The sequence below is a fragment of the Callithrix jacchus genome, chromosome 12 (genome assembly GCF_049354715.1).
Source record: "Callithrix jacchus isolate 240 chromosome 12, calJac240_pri, whole genome shotgun sequence".
In the NCBI taxonomy this organism is placed as follows: Eukaryota; Metazoa; Chordata; class Mammalia; order Primates; family Cebidae; genus Callithrix; species Callithrix jacchus.
Genome location: NC_133513.1, coordinates 89552501 through 89573584, shown reverse-complemented (window position 1 = coordinate 89573584; position 21084 = coordinate 89552501). Strand labels below are relative to the sequence as shown.

At 42.3% G+C, this 21084-nt stretch overlaps 1 protein-coding gene across 2 annotated transcripts in view; it reads left to right on the top strand.

Annotated features, from left to right (window-relative positions):
• Window positions 1-21084, top strand: part of PIK3AP1 (phosphoinositide-3-kinase adaptor protein 1) — a 129652-nt gene that overhangs the window by 580 nt on the left and 107988 nt on the right. For both annotated transcript variants that reach the window (XM_009010083.5, XM_002756485.6), the window contains exon 2: window positions 8591-9007. In XM_009010083.5, coding sequence (XP_009008331.1) covers window positions 8591-9007 — 417 coding nt within the window. The remainder of the gene's footprint in view (window positions 1-8590; window positions 9008-21084) is intronic.

Sequence of the window (21084 nt, the reverse complement as noted above, 5' to 3'; positions counted from 1 at the left end):
GGACAGCTTCCCAAGCCCCGTTCCTCCACCCGTCCCAGGCTTTGTGTTTTGGGTCTAGAACTTTGCTACGGATCTAGGAACACTATTCCTTGAATTTTACTTTTCCTGCGTCCATTGCAGAACTTTGGGGGAATGGGGAGAGTTGGTGATCACTGGGTAAATGTACCCAGCAAAGGTGCCAGGTGTCTTTTTTGGCTGCCCTTGGGTTTCCTTCTGGTTTATGGGTGTACACACTTGGCACGTGGCTCACTCACGGACATCCAGGACAAACCACATAATGATGATAATAGACACAGTTGATGAGTCCTTACTACTGCACTCCAATGGATATTGTGCACCTAATGTGTTCTCCATGGTGAGCAGGACACACCTCCTCTGCTCTCCAGGAGTTTATGGTCCTGTAAAGGAAAGCAGTAAGTAAATAAGGAATCACTAGATGAGAGGAGGTACAGTACCATGTTGGCAAATGGGGTTACTTGTATTTTCCCAGCCCACTTTATGATGTTTTAGTAGGGATAATATGTGAAAACAGGTTGCAGGTGTCCCTTAAAAAAGAAAATCTAGGTGGCCAGGAGAAGGCACTGTTCTTAGAGGAGGTGAGCAAAACAGGAAGGAGGAGCCAGCTCTCCCCAGATCCTCTGAGGTGTACCCTGGTGATGCTGCTTTGGAAGCAAAGGTAGAAAAGCCTAGGGTTGATGGTTCTATTAGATTTGGTGCTAGAGGCTCATTATCTAAAGGGGATGGGAAGGTAGTTAATCACAGCCTCCTGGCTCTCCAACTGGGCTCTGAGGCTAAAAGAAGCCGTATTGTGAACAAGGAGGCCTGGTAATAGCAGGTAATATACGCTTAGTAAGGAGAATCCATGGTATGACATGTGTTGTGGAAAAACAACAAAGAAGGGTAAGGAAGATTGGGGGTAGAGTTGTAAATGAGGTGGCCTGGGCAGAGAAAGGGACATTTGAACCAAGATTTGAAGGAGGAGAGGGAGGGGGCTCTTTGGGAAAGAGTGCTCGAAGCGATGAGTGTATGTGACGTGTTAAAGGAAAGAGAGCAAGCAGGGTGGGCTGTCGGGGAGAGGGAGATAAGGTCAGCGAATAAACCAGTGAAGCTGCCTCCTTCCCTCCATGATCAGGGTATAGGCCCTGGGCTGCTGAGTCCAGGAAACCACAAACTGGGAGGGCCTTTGGGCGGAAGAGGCTGAGAAAATGGCCTCTCTTTTCCTCTTGTCCAGCGTCCTGTGTATATCTCTCTAGTGGGCACAGCTGAAGAGGCTCCAGTTCAGAGGGGACCCTAGTCCAGTGGGCAAACCTGGGCTATTTCTGGGCTCTGCAGCAGCTTCTGCAGGTGTCTCTCATGGTTAGAGCTGTCAAACTGTCGCCGTCTGCAACTTCTGTGGCAAGACACCACCCCAGGTGCTGTAGCTGAGAATTGAGCCTCCAGAGTCCCTTGGGTTTCCTGAGGTCTGGAAGGACCACGACCTGCGGGGCAGGTCACAGTGGTGAGGGCAGTGCCTCTCACCAAGATGCTGTGGGCTTTGGAGTCATCCAGCCACCCTTCTGTAGGTTCTTCTTTTTTAAAAAGCAGCTTTACTGTGACATAATTCATATGCCACATAATTCATCCATTTAAATGTACAATTCAGTGGTTTTTAGTATCTTCACAGGTATGTGTAGCCATTACCACAGTCAATTTTAGAACTTTTTCATCACCTCAAAAAGAAACCTTGTGTGCTTTAGCTATTACGATTTTATCTCCTCTCCTCTCGCAAACCTAAGATGTATAGATTTCCTGACTCTGGGCCTTAATATGAATGGAATCACATAGTATATGGTCTTTGGGGACTGGCTTCCTTTGCACAGCATAAGATTTTCAAAGTTCATCCCACTGTAGCTTATATCAGTACTTTCTTTTTATGGCCTAATCCTCTGGTTTTCTTAAATTCCCTTCCACTGAAAGGGAAGCATTAGTCTATATTATTTTCTGAAAGATGTGTTTGCTTGTTGAAATCCAGGAGGATCTGGGATCCCTGTCTTTGAAAAGACCTTGAGTAGGAAGATAAAATGAAATGGACTTGGCCTATTCCACAAGATTCTCTAGGCCTCTGATGGCATCTTGTGTATTTGCACATGAGAGAGAGGAAGGAAATCCATGGGTGACCTTCCCAAGTGGCCTAGTCTGTGGCTGGGTGAAGAGAGACTAGAACACTCTTTTCTGTGTGTCAGCTGTCAGAACTTTTCTTGCCCCTTCTCTCCAAGGCACCTCTTCTCTCTAGATCCTTCTACTATTCCTGGACTTACAGGACCATAGAGCTTGAAGGGACTTTCAACCTTTTTGTGATTTTAACTTCCATGTGGTCCTTGAGGACTCTTCATACTCTTGCCAGTCCCTAAATGTGAACACCTTCTGGGATGGGAAGCTCCTGATATGATTGACCACATCTTTCCTTATCCTGGTCACCCTCCCTATCTCATCCCTCTTCAACTATGGTGGTCAGATTCAAACACGGGGCTCCAGGATGGATTAATGGGGTGCCAGAGTCACCTACAGGCTGAAGAAATGGTCTGGGCTGAATGGTTTGAGAAGCTCCCTGGCACTTCCTGTATGTACTTCTCTCCAGTGAGTTCTCTTTTTTTATTTTTGAGATGGAGTCTCACTCTGTCACCCAGACTGGAGTGCAGTGGCATGATCTCAGCTCACTGCTACCTTTGCCTCCTGGATTCAAGTGATTCTTATGCCTCAGCCCCCGAGTAGCTGGGATTACAGGCGCCCACAAGCATGCCCGGCTAATTCTTGTATTTTTAGTAGAGATGGGGTTTCACCTTGTTGGCCAGGCTGGTCTTGAACTCCTGACCTCAAGCTATCTGCCCACCTTGGCCTTCCAAAGTGCTGGGGTTACAAGTGTGAGCCACCGCACCCGACCCTCCATTGGGTTCTGAATCCTGCAAAGCCACCTCTCTTTCAGCCTCGGCTTCTTACCCTGTGAACTCCCTGCTGCCACAGCCTCCCCTTCCTCTGCTGTGATCCATTTCTTTCTCCTTTTATAGCCAAACCTGTTCTTAACGTTTTACAAGGACAAAGACCCTTCCTCATTCCTGTCTAGGGCTTTTGGACTCCTTGTTGGTTCACGTGTTTCATTACTCTTAATAAATGAACAAGCAAAAAAAGAGAGAAGTGATTGGGGACAAGTGGAAAACAGCTTATGGTCAAAGGAAAAGGATTATTGCTGAAGAAAGGGATTTCCCCTGTATGAGGCAGAGTTGCTGACAAAGCGTTTAGTCCTGTGTTATTAGCCAGCACATCAGAAAGGGACTGGAACTTTCAATCTGGACTTTTTAAAAACTTCCCCATCTTTCAGTTTCCCATCACAGCAACATTCAGGAAGGTGATAGATTTCACTGTCCTCATTTACATCAAGACAAATTTGCCTAGACTTAGTAATTGGCCTAAGTCATACCACAAGTTAGTGACCAAATAGGTTGTAAGGTTAACTAGTCTCAGGCAGTAACTAATTTCTCCTCAAATTTTTTGCTCAAAGGGAATTGGATTTAACACTAGAACCCCAGAATGAGACACTGTTTATTTATTTATTTAATGACACAGGGTCTCACTCTGTCTTCCAGGCTGCAGTGCAGTAGTATGATCTGGGCTCACTGCAACCTCCACTTCCCGGGTTCAAACAATTCTCATGTCTCAGCCTCCTGAGGAGCTGGGATTACAGGTATGCACCACCATACCCAGCTAATTTTTGTCTTTTTTTGTAGAGAAGGGGTTTCACCATGTTGGCCAGGCTGGTCTCGAACTCCTGGCCTCAAGTGATCCACCTGCATTGGCCTTCCAAAGTGCTGGTATTACAGACATGAGCCACCATGGCTGGCCAGGAATGAGACATTTTGGATAGCTGCTTTTGTTTGTTTTTTAAATATAGAAGAGCCTAACTTTTAAATGCTTTTTATTTCAGTTGTACTTTTAAATAAACTTTTATTTTAGAACAGTTTTAGTTTTCCAGAAAAACTACGAAGATAGTACAGACCACATCCAGTTTCAACTATTACTGACATCTTACATTAGTGTGGTATTTGTGACATTAATGAACCGATATTGATACATTATTGTTAACTGAAAATCGGAAAATCGAGGCTCTCCTTAGTTTGTATGTAATGTTCTTCTGTTCCAGGCACCCATCCCAGGTGCTATGTTATATTTAGTAGGTGTGTCTCCTTAGGCTTCTCAAGGCTGCAGTTTTTCTCTGATTTTCCTTGTTTTTGATGACTTTGACAGTTTTAAGGAGTACTGGTCAGTTATTTTGTAGCATGGCCCTCAGTTGCTCAGTTGGGATTTGTCTGACATTTTTTCCCAAAGTTAGACTGCAGTGCTGGGTTTCAGGGAGGAGGAACACAGAGGTAAAGTGCCATTCTCAGCACGTGGTATTCAGGGCACACACCTTCAACATGATTTGTGACTGTTGATGCTGACCTTGATCACTGGGTTTCTCTATTGTAAATTTCCTCTTTTTCCCTCCCTTTCCACACTGTGCTCTCTGGAAACAGCTCACTCCACACAGCCCCCACTGAAGTTCTCTGTATAAGGAGTTACACTCTACCTCCTTGAGGGTGGAGCTATCTACATAAATTATTTGAGTTGTTATGCATGGGAGATTTGTCTTTTTCCCCCAATGTCTTTGTTCAATTATTTATTCCATACCAGTATGGACTCTTGTATATTTCTTTTATGCTTTGGGTTATAATTCAATATTATTTTATTTATTTTGTTGCTCACATGGTTCCAGCTTTGGCCATTAGGTGCTTTGAATTGACTCTTATGTTCCTTTGACATATGCCTGTCATTGAATTTTTGTTTGAGCATTTACTTTCTGGCACTACAAGATGCTCCAGGCTTATATTGAATATTTTCTGCCCCAGGAAATACATAATCCTAGACTCATTCCTAAGGAACCCTGGATCCTTTTACTGGTGAATGGTATGAGAAACCCATGGCACTAGATGTGTCTTATTAACTGTATTTTCTAAACTATATTCTGTATTTCCTTGAGTTTTTAAATTGGGTGCAACTTAGAGATTAAGAGCATGAACTTTGGAGTCAGATTCCAGCTCTGGCACTAACACTGTGTGCTCAGACAGCAGCAGCAGCAGCAGCAGCAGCAGCAGCAGCAGCAAATCTTCAAATTTTAATGTCTGTGTCTCTAAAATGGGTCTATTTGATATGCTTTGTGAATTGTTCTGAGGATTAAATGAGAGAAGGTACATGAGATGCTTAGCAGAGTGACTGACACATGGTCAGTGCTCAGGAAACAGCTGAATTATAATTTAAACTTTCCTTGATGACTTGAAGGCTTTAATGAACAGAAAGTATAATGTACTGTTAACCGAGGAGCAGGATCTGCTGTTAACTGGTGAGACAGGATCCAGGGGGAACTGAGTATCCATTCCCTCTGTGGCCCTAGAGTTTGTCATTTAAAAAATGTTCGCTTACTGAGTCACTAAATTCTCTTCATAAAATTGGAGTAGTCACTCATGGCCATGTGTTCTTTCAAACAGTGTAAAGTTGCTGCTTTTCTCCTAAGCCAATCAGTGCCCCAAAACCCAAGCTGCCTCTTGGGCTCAAGCAATCCTCCTACCTCAGTCTCCCAAGTAGCTGGGACTATAGGAGCACACCACCATGCCTGGCTAATTTTTGCATTTTTATAGAGACGCGGTTTCACCATGTTGCCCAGGCTGGTCTCAGACTCCTGAGCTCAAGAAATCCTCCTTCCTTGGCCTCCCGAAGTCATTGGATTACAGACATGAGCCGTTGTGCCTGGCCCCAAGCTGCCTTCTTAAGGGTACTTCTTATGCTCCAGGAAATTTTCTTCTTCTTCCTTCTTCTTCTTCACTTTTCTGCCATCACCTGCTAGCCCTATTGAAAACATTACTTATGGTTTCTTCATCACTATTATATGGGACCACAGCCATCCCTTTCTGAGATTTTATTCTCCTTCTGCCTCTTGCACAAATTGTTGACATGATCCTCCTATGTATGTGGAGGAAGGTGGTGGCTACCCTTTTTCACTTTTGCATTTTTACAAAATGCTCCAGGCTCCTTGTACACCAGCGCTAACATTACATCCTTGATATTACAATGAAATGTAAAGTCTTTCACCTCTCTTACTGATGGCTCATGGGCAGGCACACACATCTGCAAGAACACTTCACACTTAGGAGAACCTTTGCCTCTTAAACCAGCTGCATAGGAAGGAAGGATGGAAAGAAGGTAAATACATTCTGATACTTTAATCTGCTTCTCAGTGTCAGCTGTGTAGTTATGTAGCTTTGCCAATGTTATGCCTTCTATAGTCTTGAAATTATTTTTCCATTGAGGTATAAAGAAATATTCTACACAGGGAAAAAAGATGCAAGCAGCAAATATTTTTATGTATTTATTTATTTTTTTATTGGAAGGCTGTAGCACTGGTACATTAAATTTTTATCATTAATTTGCTTAAGCTTTGGAATTGGGGTAGGCATTCATGAAAAGGATGGTTATATTCACAATTGAGGGAACAGACCGTGATCAGAATTGTGTTCTCTTTAGAACCACAAATGTCCAGGGCATTGTCAGAATTGCTGACTGTTTTTCTCCAGTTCCATACTGTTTGTCTAAGATTGACTTTTTAAAAGATTTGTACACTTTCCCTTCAAAAATACTCCCAGGCTGACCTACTTGCTCCTGCTGAGAAGCCTGCTGGGTTTTATATTAGCACTGGATGAGGGCTCCAGAAAACCAGCGGGGCTCAAAAAAGAATGAAACTGCAAATATTCATCTTAATTGCTACTTTTAAACATTTGGCAATGTCATCCTGGGGGAAATCAGAATTGTGTTGGGTTTGCACTGTGCATGTTGGTTTTTGGTTTGAATACAGTGATGGATCGGATGTGGGCAGGAACAGGACTCATCCCTTGATCTTTTCAGAGCCTCAAGGTCTTGCCTAAGTCCTGCCTCTGTCCTTTTCAACGGAACCATCAGTGAAATGCGGCCCAGGCCTCATGTTTAATTGTTTTATTCTACAACTTAGATAGTTCCCAACCTTCATAAAATGTGACCTGCTTCTTTCTCTGAGTTCCCAGTTGTGTCGTATGCTACAGGGACACTTTATACTCACCTCTTCCAAATCACTCACAGAACAGTTTGTTGAATTCATGGAGAGATAGTGACCCCAAACAGTGGTAACAGTTACATGAAGAGGCAAGCTGCTTTGAACTTTGGTAATTGGAAGCTATGGCTTATTACTTGTAAGATTCTTGACATAGTTCCTGATGGGAGGCGAGTTGTGAAGGGATTGGACTAGGAACCAGGGGACAACCTGAGTATCAGTCCTGGCTCTGCCAATAATCTAGAGTGTGAAGTTGCACAAGTCCCTGAACGTTCCGAGATGAAGTGTTTCTTTCATCTATAAATGAGGAGTTTGGGCCAAGTGATCCATGCAAGCCCTTTTTGACTCTCTCTTTGGCATTTGTGCTTTGTTAGAGGAAGAAGAAAGCCTGTGTTATATGGCAGGTGTGGAGAGAGATGCCTTGCAAATTGTACTGTGGAGGTCACTGCATTAATTCAACCACAACTACCGTGTACTTTAGTATTATACATTATTTATATCAATGTGAGGTTAATGACACCAGCTACCAATTACTGAGGGTTTTCTACACCACAAGCACTATGCTTAGCAGTTTATATGAAATATCTAATTTAACTCAAATCCTTACTCGGCCACTGTGAATCTTGGGCAAGTTACTTAACCTGCCACACCTCAGGTTTCTCATTTTTTTTAAATGAGCTAATAATAGTACCTACCTTCTAAAGTTGCTGTGAAGATATAATGCGTTTAGGGGACCATGTGCTTAGAAGAGTGCCTGGAACACAGTAACCTCTATAAGCACTTGGTTTTGCTATTATTATTATTATTATTATTATTGCTATTGTTATTATCTCATACTGCATCAGGTGTGGGGGGAAAGGGCATGCCAGGCAGAAGCAAAAGCTCATGCATGGATCTAAAACACCATGGGCCACACCTGGTGGGTCACGCCTGTAATCCCAGCACTTTGGGAGGCAGAGGCGGGTGGATCACATGAACTCACGTGAGGAGTTCAAGACTAGCCTGGCCAACATGGTAAAACCCCATATCTACTAAAAATACAAAAATTAGCCTGGCATGGTGGTGTGTGCCTGTAAACCCAGCTACTCAGGAGGCTGAGGCAGGAGAATCACCTGAATCCAGGAGGCGGAGGTTGTAGTGAGCCGAGATTGCACCACTACGCTCCAGCCTGGGTGACAGAGCAAGACTCTGTCTCTAAATAAAGGAATAATACATAAAACAGCATGGTATGTTTGGACAAAGACAAGGAGTCTGGTATGATTGGACACAGACTGTAAATTGGGAAGGAAATTAGTGAGTGAGGTGTACTAGTGTGCTGGAGGCAAATCGTGAAAGATTGTGGGTGCCAGACCCCACGTCTGGATGGTCTAACCTTGCAGGCTGTGGGGAGCCACCTAGAAGGGCAGATGTGCTAACATGCTTCTGTGCCTCATTCTTGCCCAGGGGTGCCCAGAAGATGTGACATCCTCATCGCCTACAGCCCGGATGCCAAGGAATGGTGCCAGTACCTGCAGACTCTGTTCCTGTCCAGTCGGCAGGTCCGCAGCCAGAAGATACTGACTCACAGGCTGGGCCCCGAGGCATCCTTCTCAGCAGAGGACCTAAGCCTTTTCCTCAGCACCCGCTGTGTCGTGGTGCTACTGTCCGCGGAGCTGGTGCAGCACTTCCACCAGCCCGCCTTGCTGCCCCTGCTGCAAAGAGCCTTCCATCCTCCACACCGCGTGGTCAGGCTGCTCTGCGGCGTGCGGGACAGCGAGGAGTTCCTAGATTTCTTCCCAGATTGGGCCCACTGGCAGGAGCTCACCTGCGACGATGAGCCGGAGACCTATGTGGCAGCTGTGAGAAAAGCCATTTCTGAAGGTAAGGATTTCTTCTACAGTAGAGATATAAGTAAGCCCTAGAAAAGTTACTAATCCAGGTGTAAGTTGGCCCTAGGTGTAAGTTGGTATTCCAAATGAGCAGGGATCTCAGTATGTTAAGAGACCTGGTCATATTTATGGGTTTCGAGCAGCCTATTCCTGAGGTGGGATAGGGACAGGACAAGTCTCCTGGACCATCAGGAGAGGAAGAGGACACTGTCCCTTGTCTTCTGTACTAGGGCAAAAGCCTTCTTTCTAGAATGTTCTATGCCTCAGAAGACTCAGGACAGAGTTTCAGCCTAAAAAGGTAGTGGGGGTGGGAGGTAGAGACTTAGTTTGCTGTTACTGTGAGGAGTGCAATGGTGTGATCTCAGCTCACTGCATGCAACCTCTGCCTCCCAGGTTCAAATGATTCTCCTGTTTCAGCCTCCCAAGTAGCTAGGATTACAGGTGTATTCCACCATGCCTGGCTTTTTTTTTTTTTTTGTATGAGCAGTAGGGACAGGGTTTTATCATGTTGGTCAGGCTGGTCTTGAACTCCTGACTTCAAATCATCCACCTGCCTTGGCATCCCAAAGTGCTGGGCCTACAGGCATGAGCTACTGTGCCTGGCCAAGGCTTCCTTTTTTATTTTTTTTGATAACATGTTTATAGAGATAGTTCTCTTCTCGATTTCCCACCAGCTTAGCTTCTATGCTATATTTTGCCCTGTTTCTCCTTTTAGAGTAGGAAAATTCCGATCTTCTCAGCCAGGGTTAGAGACTTCAGTGGCCCCAGGAAGTGTGACACACATGAGAGTAACAGTAACGGAAGACGTGCTCTGGGATGAACACATGTCATAGCTTTTCTTCCTCTTTTTGTTTTCTTTTTTGCATTTTTTTTTTTTGAGATGGAGTCTCGCTCTGACGCCCAGCCTGGAGTGCAGTGGCATGATGTCGGCTCACTGCAGCCTCTGCCTACCGGGTTCAAGTGATTCTCCCACCTCAGCCCTCTGAGTAGCTGGGAATACAGGTGTCTGCCACCATGCCCAGATAATTTTTCTATGGTTAGTAGTAACAGGATTGTACCATGTTCATCAGGCTGGTCTTGAACTCCTGACCTCACGTGAGCCACCCATCTTGGCCTCCCAAAGTGCTGGGATTATAGGTGTGAGCCACCACACCCAGCCTCTTTTTGTTTTCCATGTTTGCCTCACTGTGGGCTATGCATTTATAGTCTATTCTCTTGCCACATGAGATCTTATATACCTGATGCCAGCAAAGAAGCCTGGAAAACTATGGCCCTGATTTAACTGTGCCTCAGTTATCCCTTGTGTGGCTTGGCATTAATTTGTCTCACCCACCCCTATGCCATCTGACAAACTAAATCAAGAATTTACTTATTTTCGGTGACCTTAAAAAGGTGCTTCCTAGGTGCTTTTATCCCAGGAATCGGCTACTCTAAACCAATAAATATGACCATGTCTCTTAACAAAGTAAGATCCTTCCTTATTTCGTAACATAAATCACTGGTGTGAATGTAAAACGTCTCACCCGAAATGCCTGGGACCTGGTTTAATAATTTTTCTAGAGTTTGCTTATCGTGACTTTAGAAAGACAATGATAGAAAAAGCATATAATTCATTTTTGCATGATTGCCGTTCATTATTTTGAAGGAATTGTGATCTGCCCAAACTTACAAAAAACTGAGACACAGCTGGTTGTTTCTGTGGATGAGTTTATGTCACTGCAACAGTCCAGTAGGATCTCACAGGCCGGCTCCTGGAACCCACCAAGCAATCATAGGCAGCTCCATGGATGTGTTGCTGTTGACTGGGCATCTCACACCGTATGCTCTAACAGATTGTTCTTTAAAATACTATGGTCGTGTCATTTTTTAAAATGGAGAGTAGAAAGGATTCTTTTAATATTGTTTGGATCTATCCCATGATTCAATGCCTGGATAAATTGATCTCTTCTAATATTTCACTTTTTACCAAAGACTCTAGTTCAGTATGCTATGAGCCTTCAGCTTCAGGTATCTTGGAAAGAATGAACTATTTCACGGGGTGTTACTGTTCTGAGAGCAGGAACTTCTCATCAGAAAGAGATTATTTTAATAGGAGATTAAAATAAGCTGCTTAATGGGATATCTTTGCAGTTCAGAATCAATGGATATAGGGGCAAAGGGAATTATAGAAAAGAGAAGAGGAGGAAGGAAGGCTTATAGCCCCAGTATAACTTTTTTATCTGGTATTAGGCTTGTGAATTTGGGGATTCATGTTGTCTGTCTGTGCTAGGATGGGTTGGGTTTGCTTTTTGGGTATTCCATAGCCATGGCCCTTGGTGGGCCTTGACTGTGATGCTATATTCCTGATTGTTTTTTTTTTACTGGATAAGCTTTCTTAACAAACCTGGTACTCAGAGTCTGACAGAATAGAAAAAGAGCATTGACCAGGGTTAGGGTCACTGCATTACCCAGCTCTGCTGCTAACCAGATGTCTAATACTGAGTAAGTCATTTTACCTCTGATTTCCGGTTTCCTTTTCTGTAAGTGGCAGATTTAGACTTGACCTAAGACACTTCCCAAGGCTAAACATCTGTGATTCACCTAGGCCAGAAAATCTTAAACATTTTTTACCTATGACCTTCTTGCCCCATTTCATACCTGTTTTGACTCCCAGGAAGCTTAGGGCTAGAACAGTATTTAAAGACAGTACTCTCCTTAAACTACACTTCTGGTGTAATTATGTCCTTAGGTACATTCCCTATAACTTGTGATAACCCGTCTTTTAAAAATGCTCCTCTTACATACGTGAGGTTTTTGTAAGGTACCTGAAAATAAAAGCAAAAGTTAATATTTTCATACACGTTACTGCCACCAGCTGCCCAGTCCCATGAGAAATAAATACATGAAACTTGTTTCTCTAACTTTCTGTGTTTGAAGAAAAAAAATCCCAATAAGAAATTGGCTGGGTGTAGAGGCTCATGTCTATAATCCCAGCACTTTGGGAGGCTGGAGCAGGAGGATTTTTTTTTGAGCTTAGAAGTTTGAGACCAGCCTGAACAACATGGCAAAACCCCATCTCTACAAAAAATACAAAAATTAGCTGGGCATGGTGGCATGCACCTGTAGTCCTAGCTACTTGGGAGGCTGGGGTGGGAGGATCACCTAAGCCTGAGAAGTTGAGGCTGCAGTGAGCTGTGATTGAGCCGCTGTACGCTAGCCTGGGCAACAACAGAGTGACATCCTGTCTCAAAAAAAAAAAAGAGAAGTGCAATAGAAAATGATAATGGGGAGGAATTAATAGAAGAGAAAATAATTGTGGAGTTATTGATTATAGGGCTATTAAAATCTATAGGAAGACAAATTTTAGGAAAAGCTCTCTAATTATTAGAGCTATGTTGTGGTGGAATGGGTTGCCTTTGAAGGTGGTAAGCACCACATGTCTAGGAGTGGGACAGTAGGTACTGCAGGTGTCCCATAAAGGGATTTAGCTTTGGCACCAGGGTTGGGCCATGTGACCTTTACAGCCTTTTGATAACATTCCTTTACGAGAAATTTCCCTTTTCACCAGAAACACATTTCTCTTCTGAATTCATTTTCCTCCTTCACCTGGTACACTTGAGGTTTTTGACTCTCAACTGAAGAAATACTGGTCATGCTCCTACTCAGACCCCAGCAGTAAATAGCAGGAAAAATACCTCCATTTATAATTTATGTAACCCTTTAAAATGGTAAAAGTCCCAGAATATCTATATGTATATTTTTCTTAACTTTGAGATACCTTTTGAAAAAACGAACGATTTAATGAGATACTCACTAAGCCCATTTAAAATTTAGGCTAAATTTTAGAACATTTGAAGTTTAAAATAAGGCTTAAAGATCAAAGAGAGTGGAGCGGGTAATAGAGAAGAGGAGGTTATTGTATTCCTGAAACTTAGATCACAGGTAGTCAATTATACTTTCTTTTGCTGCCTCATGCTAGCTAAACAATGCTTCTCAAATTTTAATGTGCACAGAAGGACCTGGGGATCTTGTAAATACGCATATACTGACTCCTTGTTTGGGGCCAAGGTTCTGCATTTCTTTTTTATTTTTATTTTTATTTTTAGATAGAGTCTCACTCTGTCACCAGGCTGGAGTGCAGTGGTATAATCTTGGCTCACTGCCATCTCTGCCTCCCCAGGTTCAAGTGATTCTCCTACCTCAGCCTCCCAAGGGGATGGGGTTACAGGCATGCACCACCATGTCCAGCTGATTTTTGTATTTTTAGTGGGGACAGGGTTTCACCATGTTGGCCAGGCTGGTCTTGAACTCCTGACCTCAAGTTATCTGCCCGCCTTGGCCTCACAAAGTGTTGGGATTACAGGCATGAGCTACTGCACCCAGCCAGATTTTGCATTTCTAACAAGCTCACAGGTGATGCTGATGCTGCTGGTCCAGGGACCGCTGAGTACCAACAAGAGGTATAAGCCACCTTTCCTTTGTCAGGTCAATGGTCATGTACCTCTCCCATGGGAAGTATTTTCTCAAATCTCCACTTTTCCAGAAATGGAGGCACCATCACATCAGGGAAGCTCCTGGACACCCATCAATTAGGCATAAAATTAGGCCAGTGATTGGTGCTTAGGCCATCAGACTTCAGGGTAGAGCTCCTGCGTTTTCTTCCTTTGCCCCTACTCATCGATTCAATGCGTTCACACTGGCAGTTTGCAATCTCTCAGGTTTCCAGATGTTGGGATGGGGTGCTACTGAGATCACAGTCTTTACTCTTTGCTCATTTAATAGGCCCCTTGCTCAAAATTACTACTAAAATATGTTTTGGATTTTTTATTTCCCACCCCACTCTCCAAATTTGTCAGCCACCTTAAAATTAAGCAGATGTTTTAATTAGAGTCTTCAGTGTGTTGGATCAGCCAGTTTATTTCCCAAGTTCTTCATCTGTAAAATGATGGGGTTGGACCAGATGATTTGGAAGGCTCTTCGAGCCTCCAGTGCTGTAATATATCATTATAAGTTTTCTAAGAAGATGGCAAATTATCCAGAACCTTTTTGACTCATTCAGTTTAGTTCCAAAACATCCACAGGGATGTATACTGTGCATAGAAGACTGGACTGTTGTTTTGAATTTTTTGGACTTGTTGGAAGATTATTTTAAAATAAGGAAGTGAGAAAATCCCAGATACAGCACAGAAATTATTTCCTCTTTTTACTGGGGCTCTATTCTTTGCTTCAAATCTCACTGGAATATAAAAATAGATCCTGTTAGACTGTGTGGGAAAGGACTCTGTGGGTGGTATTGAGTTTTATTGCAAAAGTTCGTGTGTGTGTGTGTGTGTGTGTGTGTGTGTGTGTGTGTGTGTTGAGGCTGGAGGGAAGCATTAAACCGAATTCTCCCCATATTATTTATTAATAGTGTTATAGTGGAGATCTTGTCTGCTTCTTTATATGCATTATTTTCTCTTTGCCTCATCCCTCCCTCTCCATTCCCATTGTGTTTCAGAAGCTCTCATGGTACCCACAAGTATATATTTTGCCTTTGATTTCCATGGGAAAAATTTAGAGAGATATGTTCCTATGTCTACATCTGGCCTTCCTTTGTTGATATTAATTTTCTAATCTGAATATTAAACTATAGTTTGAAAGGAAAAAATAGGGGCTGGATGCAGTGGTTCACATCTGTAATTCCAACACTTTGGGAGACTGAGGCAAGCAGATTGCCTGAGGTCAGGATTTCAAGGCCAGCCTGGGCAACATGGTGGAAACCCCATCTCCACAAAAAATATAAAAATAAGCTGGACATGGTGGCATATGCCTGTGATCCCAGCTATTGGAGAGGCTGAGGTGGGAGGACTGCTTGAGTCTGGGTGGTTGAGGCTTCAGTGAGCTGTGATTGTACCACTGCACTCCAGCCTAGGGGACAGAATGAGATCCTGTCTCAAAAAAAGAAAATAAAGAAAAATAAAGGAATGTTTAAAAATGCTTTCAGTTAATCAAATGATTCCAAAATGTTTTCCTAAATTAACTAATTAATGTTTTCTAGTTTTATTGAGGTATAATTGACAAATAAAAATTGTATATATTCAAAAAATTATATATGTTCAAGGTGTATAAAGTGATGTTTTTTTTATACATATACTTTGTGAAATGATTACCACTATCCAATTAATTAACACATCCATCACTACACATAGTTACCATTGTGTGTGTGTGTGTGTGTGTGTAGAACACTTAAAGTCTAGTCTTAGCACACTTCAAGTAAAAAATATGGTATTATTAACTATAATCACCATGCTGTACATTAGATTCCCAGAGTTTATTCATCTTAAAATTGAAAGTTCAACTCTTTGACCAGCATCTCCCCAAGTCCCCCTCTTTATCCCCATGCCTGGTAAACACCACCGTATTCTCTGCTTCTATGAGTTCGACCTTTTTTTGATTCCACATATAAGTGAAATCATACTTTATTTGCCTTCCTATGTCTAGGTTATTTCACTTCACATAATGTCCTCCAGGTTCATCCACATTGTCACAAATGGCAAGATTTTCTTCTTTCTTATAGCTGAAAAATATTCCATTGTGTAACTTTTCCTAATTTTATAAAGAAACTTTTTTCTGAAATAATTTATGTTCATCATCATGTTAAAGAAGAAGAAAAACCCCTGTAAGTTCTAATTTTCCCTTTTTATAAATCATATTGCAATAAATCTTCACACAACTTCATGCATAAGTCTTTGTGAATCTCTGTGAATTTCCTTTGGATCACACCACTATAGAGCCCCCAGAGAGGGTTGCAAGCCTGCTCTCAGCATCTCCCACCCTCCCCATGCAAGCTGAATCTATTGCCTTCCTTATTGCTGTTTATTTTATTTTCTTCCTTTTATACTTGGTTCAGTCTATTTTTTACATTTGCAGTTTCTCTTGCAAAGATAGTCATATGGAGAACTTGTACCTTCCTCCCCTCAGGGAAAGAGTTCATAAGAAGATGAATGCTTTTTAGGACAGTTACCGTATGTAATGTATCAGGTGTTTTATGTGTATTTATTCCTCCCATAACCCCAAGTGCACAGATGGTTTCAGCACCATTTTACAGATGAGAAAACTAAGGTTCAGAGAGGTTAAATGACTGGGGTAAGCACTGGAACTCACTTTGGAACGGAGGGCCTTTGGGCCTAGAAAGCTTTACACTTGGCCTTGCTTCTCCCCTAAGCCTTCCCTTACCACCCTCCTCTTCCACACTGAGGCAAAGAATGAAGAAAGCTCAAGGAAAAGAAAGGATCAGAGAAAATGAAGCTTCCCTGAATGCTCCAGGCCACAAATTCCCAAGTCAGGCTGAGCACTGGCAATTTTCTTGCACTGTGTTTAAAACGTGGGTACCTGGGCCCCTCCCCAGACTTACTGAGCAAGAATCTCTAGAGATTTGTCCTGGGAATATGAATTTCAAAAAGCCTCCAAGTTGGTTCTGCTGTGCAGCCCAGCTTTCAGCTTTGCTCCATGCCTGGTGTCTTGTCCTTTGTTTTTTGGGGTACAATAGCTCAGGCCCTGTGGACTGTTACAGGATATTATGGACTGTTACGGGCAGGATATGATACAGTAGTCCCAGGGGCTCAGAGCTTGGTCTTGGCGCGTCACAGGCAGCAGCCCTGAGAGAAGAGAAGGGTGTCAGACCCTCTGAGCAAAGGGGAAGTTGCTGTGCTCTGTTCAGTGTGGTGGCCTCGCAGATGGTAAGTGATGGATGACTTCTGGGGCTTATGGGGTGCCTTGAAGGACTGAGGGGGATCATCTAGGCTTGGATCTCTTGAAAGCGACGACTGGTGCTGCTGTCCTGCTGCCTCGTGGCTGTGGGCTGTTGGGTTTGCTCTTTTGTCTGCTGTGGGTTAGGCTACCCTGCAGTCACCTCCTCTAGGATCCTCCTTAAATATCCCCTGCTGATGGATGCTTTCTTCTTCTCTTCCTTCTTGAAATGATCTTTTTGATTTGGGGAAGAAGATGCCCGGCTGGGATGGTGAAATCCTTCCAGTGTCACTAAAAAGCTACAGCCGGTCCAAGAGTGGCTTGGGATTTCCCCTGCCAGATACCCCAACTGCCTTGCAGAATCAGGGGCTGTTCACACGCCTAACTGTGGGTCACTGCCTGCTGCTCCTGGAACAGTGAACAAGGACTAATGCCTACAACAGATTTTGTGCCCATGGGAATTTTCCCGAGTCTTCAGAGTCGCCCAGGATTACCAATTTTTTGCAAAGCCGAGAGCTCCTGGTGGGGTGGTGAACTTGGTCTCTCTGGCTGCTTCAGCAGCCACCCAGAGATGGCCTTTGCCTGTTCACATTGGATTTTTGTGGTCCCTCAAAAAAGCATCTGCGAGTCCCTTTGTCAGCTGTGTTTGGTGAGCTGCAGGGTAAAGGGAGTCATGAATGCAGAAGTTTCCACTTATGTGAGAATTGAAAGTTTGCACCTGTCTTTGTCTGAATTTTCTGACATATGCCGGAATGGGAACATCAGATGCAGGAATTTTATCAGTTAGTTTCTTACCCTGTTGTTTCAGTATTTTTTGCATCTCACTTCTATTGGAACTATTACTAGAAGAGAATAGTAGAATTCAGGAGGGCCCTGATACCTGTTTTACCCTTTCAAAACTTCATTAGAGACATTATTTTATTTGGCCTGTGCAGTTTCCCTCTAAGGCGGATGATAATATTATTTCCATTTTAAAGCCGACAAAAACAAGGGCCAGGCAGATTCAGTGACTTGCCCAAGGTCACGTATCTGCTTTTGCATTAGTGCTAGTATCAGGGTGAGGGCCTCCTATCTCGTAGTCCAAGCCCTGATTATTGCCTTATGTAGATATCAGAGCCAGCCGTTCATCTGATGATTATCTATTGGGTATCTACTATATTCTCAAGGGCCCGTGTTGGGTGCAGAGTTAGACAAAGGCAAAGTCACTGCTATAATGGCATCTGCATTCAAAACCAGCCTATCCAAAAAATGTATAATGCAAGCCATATGTGAAATTAAAAATTTTTTAGCAGCTGCAGTAATTTTACAAAAGTAAAAAGAAACAAGTAAAATTAATTTTAATGATATGGTTTATGTAATGCAATATATCTAAAATATTTTCTTATCAATATATAAGCAATATAACAATTATTGAGCTATTTTACATCTTTTTTCATATTTAAATTTTAGAATGTGTTTTAAAAACACAGATTTCAAATGTTCAGTAACCATATGTAGCTAGTGGCTACCATGTTGGATAGTGAAGTTCAAAAAGAATGTTTACTTTTCAGAGAATTAGAGCCATATATCATTAACTTTTAATACTTTAAGTGTTAAAAGTATGCCTCTTCTTGTTTCTTCATTCATTCATTTATTCAGTCATTCAAAAGGTATTGCATGAGCATCTGCCAGGTACTGGAACATTATAGAACACTCCTTTATTTATTTATTTATTTGAGACAAACTCTTGCTCTGCCACCTAGGCTGGAGCGCAGTTGTGACATTTCCGCTCACCACAACCTCTGCCTTCCGGGTTCAAGAAATTCTCTTGCCTCAGCCTCTTGAATAGCTGGGATCATAGGTGTGCGCCACCACACCCAGCTTATTTTTATTTTTGTATTTTGTATTTTTAGTAGAGACAGGGTTTCACCATGTTAGCCAGGCTGGTCTTGAACTCCTGACCTCAGATGATCCATCCTCCTTAACCTCCTGAGGTGCTGGTTACAGGCATGAACCACCTCATCCAGCCTGTTTTTTCTTTCTTTCCCTCACCAGTGACCTCTTCTTTCTTCTTTCTTGTTTTTCCTTCCTCCTCCCCGCTTCTATGTCCTCTTCTGCATGTTGCCACCTGTTTAGCTGTATTCAGGCTCCAGAAATATAGTGTTAGTTGAGACAAAATTGGCTTTCATTAACAATAGGGTTTCTGTTCTCGAAATGACAGCTTACCATCAAAACTAATGAAACTGTGCTCCTGGCAGCCTTTGTGAAGACAGAATCAAACCAGGGTGCTTGTCTGCCCTTCAGAAAATAATGTTTGGCGTTGGGCCCAATCAAATAGATTATAGTTGTGTCTATGCAATGGAATACCACCCAGACTTCGGAAGAACCAGGCAGTTCTCTTTGTGTTGTTATGGAAAGTCTGCCAATATTTATAAAAAGAAAAAAATGAAGATACAGAAAAGCATATATAGTATAAAGTGATTTAGGCATATTTTAAAAATATATCTATGTTGGTATATGTATTACTTTTTTTCTGGAAGGATACACAAAAAAGCCGTTGATAGTGGTTACCTTTGGGTGGATGGAGAACATTTTGAACTTTTTGTTTTAGATATTTTTCCAGTGTTTTAATTTTTTCTATGTTTGTTTGTTTGAATCAGTCTTGCTTTGTTGCCCAGGCTAGAGTGCAGTGGCACCATCAGAGCTCACTGAAGCCTCAACCTTCCAGGCTCAAGTGATCCTCTCACCTCAGCCTCTCAAGTAGCTGCAACTACAGGCGTGCACTACCATGCTCAACTAATTAAATTTTTTTTTGGTAGAGATAGGGTCTTACTATGTTGCCCAGGCTGGTCTCAAACTCATGGACTGAAGCAGTACTCCCCTTGGCGTCCCAAAGTGTTGAGATTACAGGCATGAGCCACCACACCCAGGCTGTTTTAGTTAGGAAATTTTGAAAAGAGAGAAATGATAGAATCTAGAGGAAGATGTTGGGCTTACATCCAGATAATCCAAGTAGAGTACACATCAAGTTAAGTTCACATGTACACACTTGATGGCATTTTTCCTCAGTTTCTTTAGGCTGACCTGATAAGGGGAAGCAACGTGGTATTGATTTGTGTTATCGCTGTAATGACTGCACTGTCACTCGGGGTGGGCTAATGCCTATAAAGAGAGAAGAACTACTTATCACTGAGTCATCTTTTGACTCTTGTGAAATTTAGACTGACGTCTTCTTAGGTTACTACAATCTTTATGGTAATCAGTAAGATGATAAGAGTGTTTATTTCCAGTTTACAGAAACTGGTTGAGCCACTAGAGGCAATTTGCTTGGTCACTCTGGATCTATTTTTGTTCTCTTTAAAACACTTGTAGGGAAAATGTGTTATCATCTCAGACATTTACAGCCATGACATTTCATAATTCCAACTATGTGTGATTTTTTTACATACCTTGCATTTCACTGCTGGGTCTCAGTCTAATATTTTTCCAAATCCTATCAAGTTATAGCAGTATATTCATTTCACCTGACAAATTATCCTTCACAATATAATTTTAAATGGAACCTTAAATGCATTAATAATAACTTTCTGTTTATGGACATGAGCTTAAGTTGAGTCTTAGGAGTGTATCACATTATACCATTATCTGTGTAGGTATGAAGGAATGTATATATTTAACATTTTACATGTACTGTCTACTATGGTTTACATGAAGATTTATGCATGTGGGTTCCTAGGAAGATAATGGGGCAGAGGAAATGGGGGCAAATATGCATTACAGCATGGGTTTGTTAATTTCCCTATTATTACAGGATGTTTTCACAGCTTTTCAGTTTGGTTTCCACCAGCCATTCACATGACCCATAGTAGGTCTGAGATGGCCCAAGGAAGAGGATGGTTTAATGCCTTAAATGATTCTTGATCTGTCCATCGGAGAAATTGATGAAACCACTGTAGGCTTGTTGCATGGTCTTCATTCTTGGCAGAAAAATTTCAATTTCAGCCAGTTTGGTAAAATTTAGACTTAAATAGGAATAGGACAGTTTTTCTAAGACACAGAAAAATGAACAAAATCAGTAATTGATCAAAATTGCCTGTTCTGTGGAGAAAATTTTGAGGACTTTTAAAGTTTTCACTGTGTTTATGTTTAGAAAAACAATACTGGTCTCTTACTGACAATGTTTTATGTGTGGTAGGTGCTTAGTAAATGGTGGTTGGATGGCTGGCTGGCTGGAGGAGTGAGTATATTCATGGGTTATTGTCCATTTTCCTAACTCTTGGGCCCATTTCGAATGTCCCATTAGAGAAAAGATGTTCCTCCCATGAGCATCCTATATAGGGGCTTGATGCCCTTTGAATTGTCAACCATTTCCATGGAGTAAAT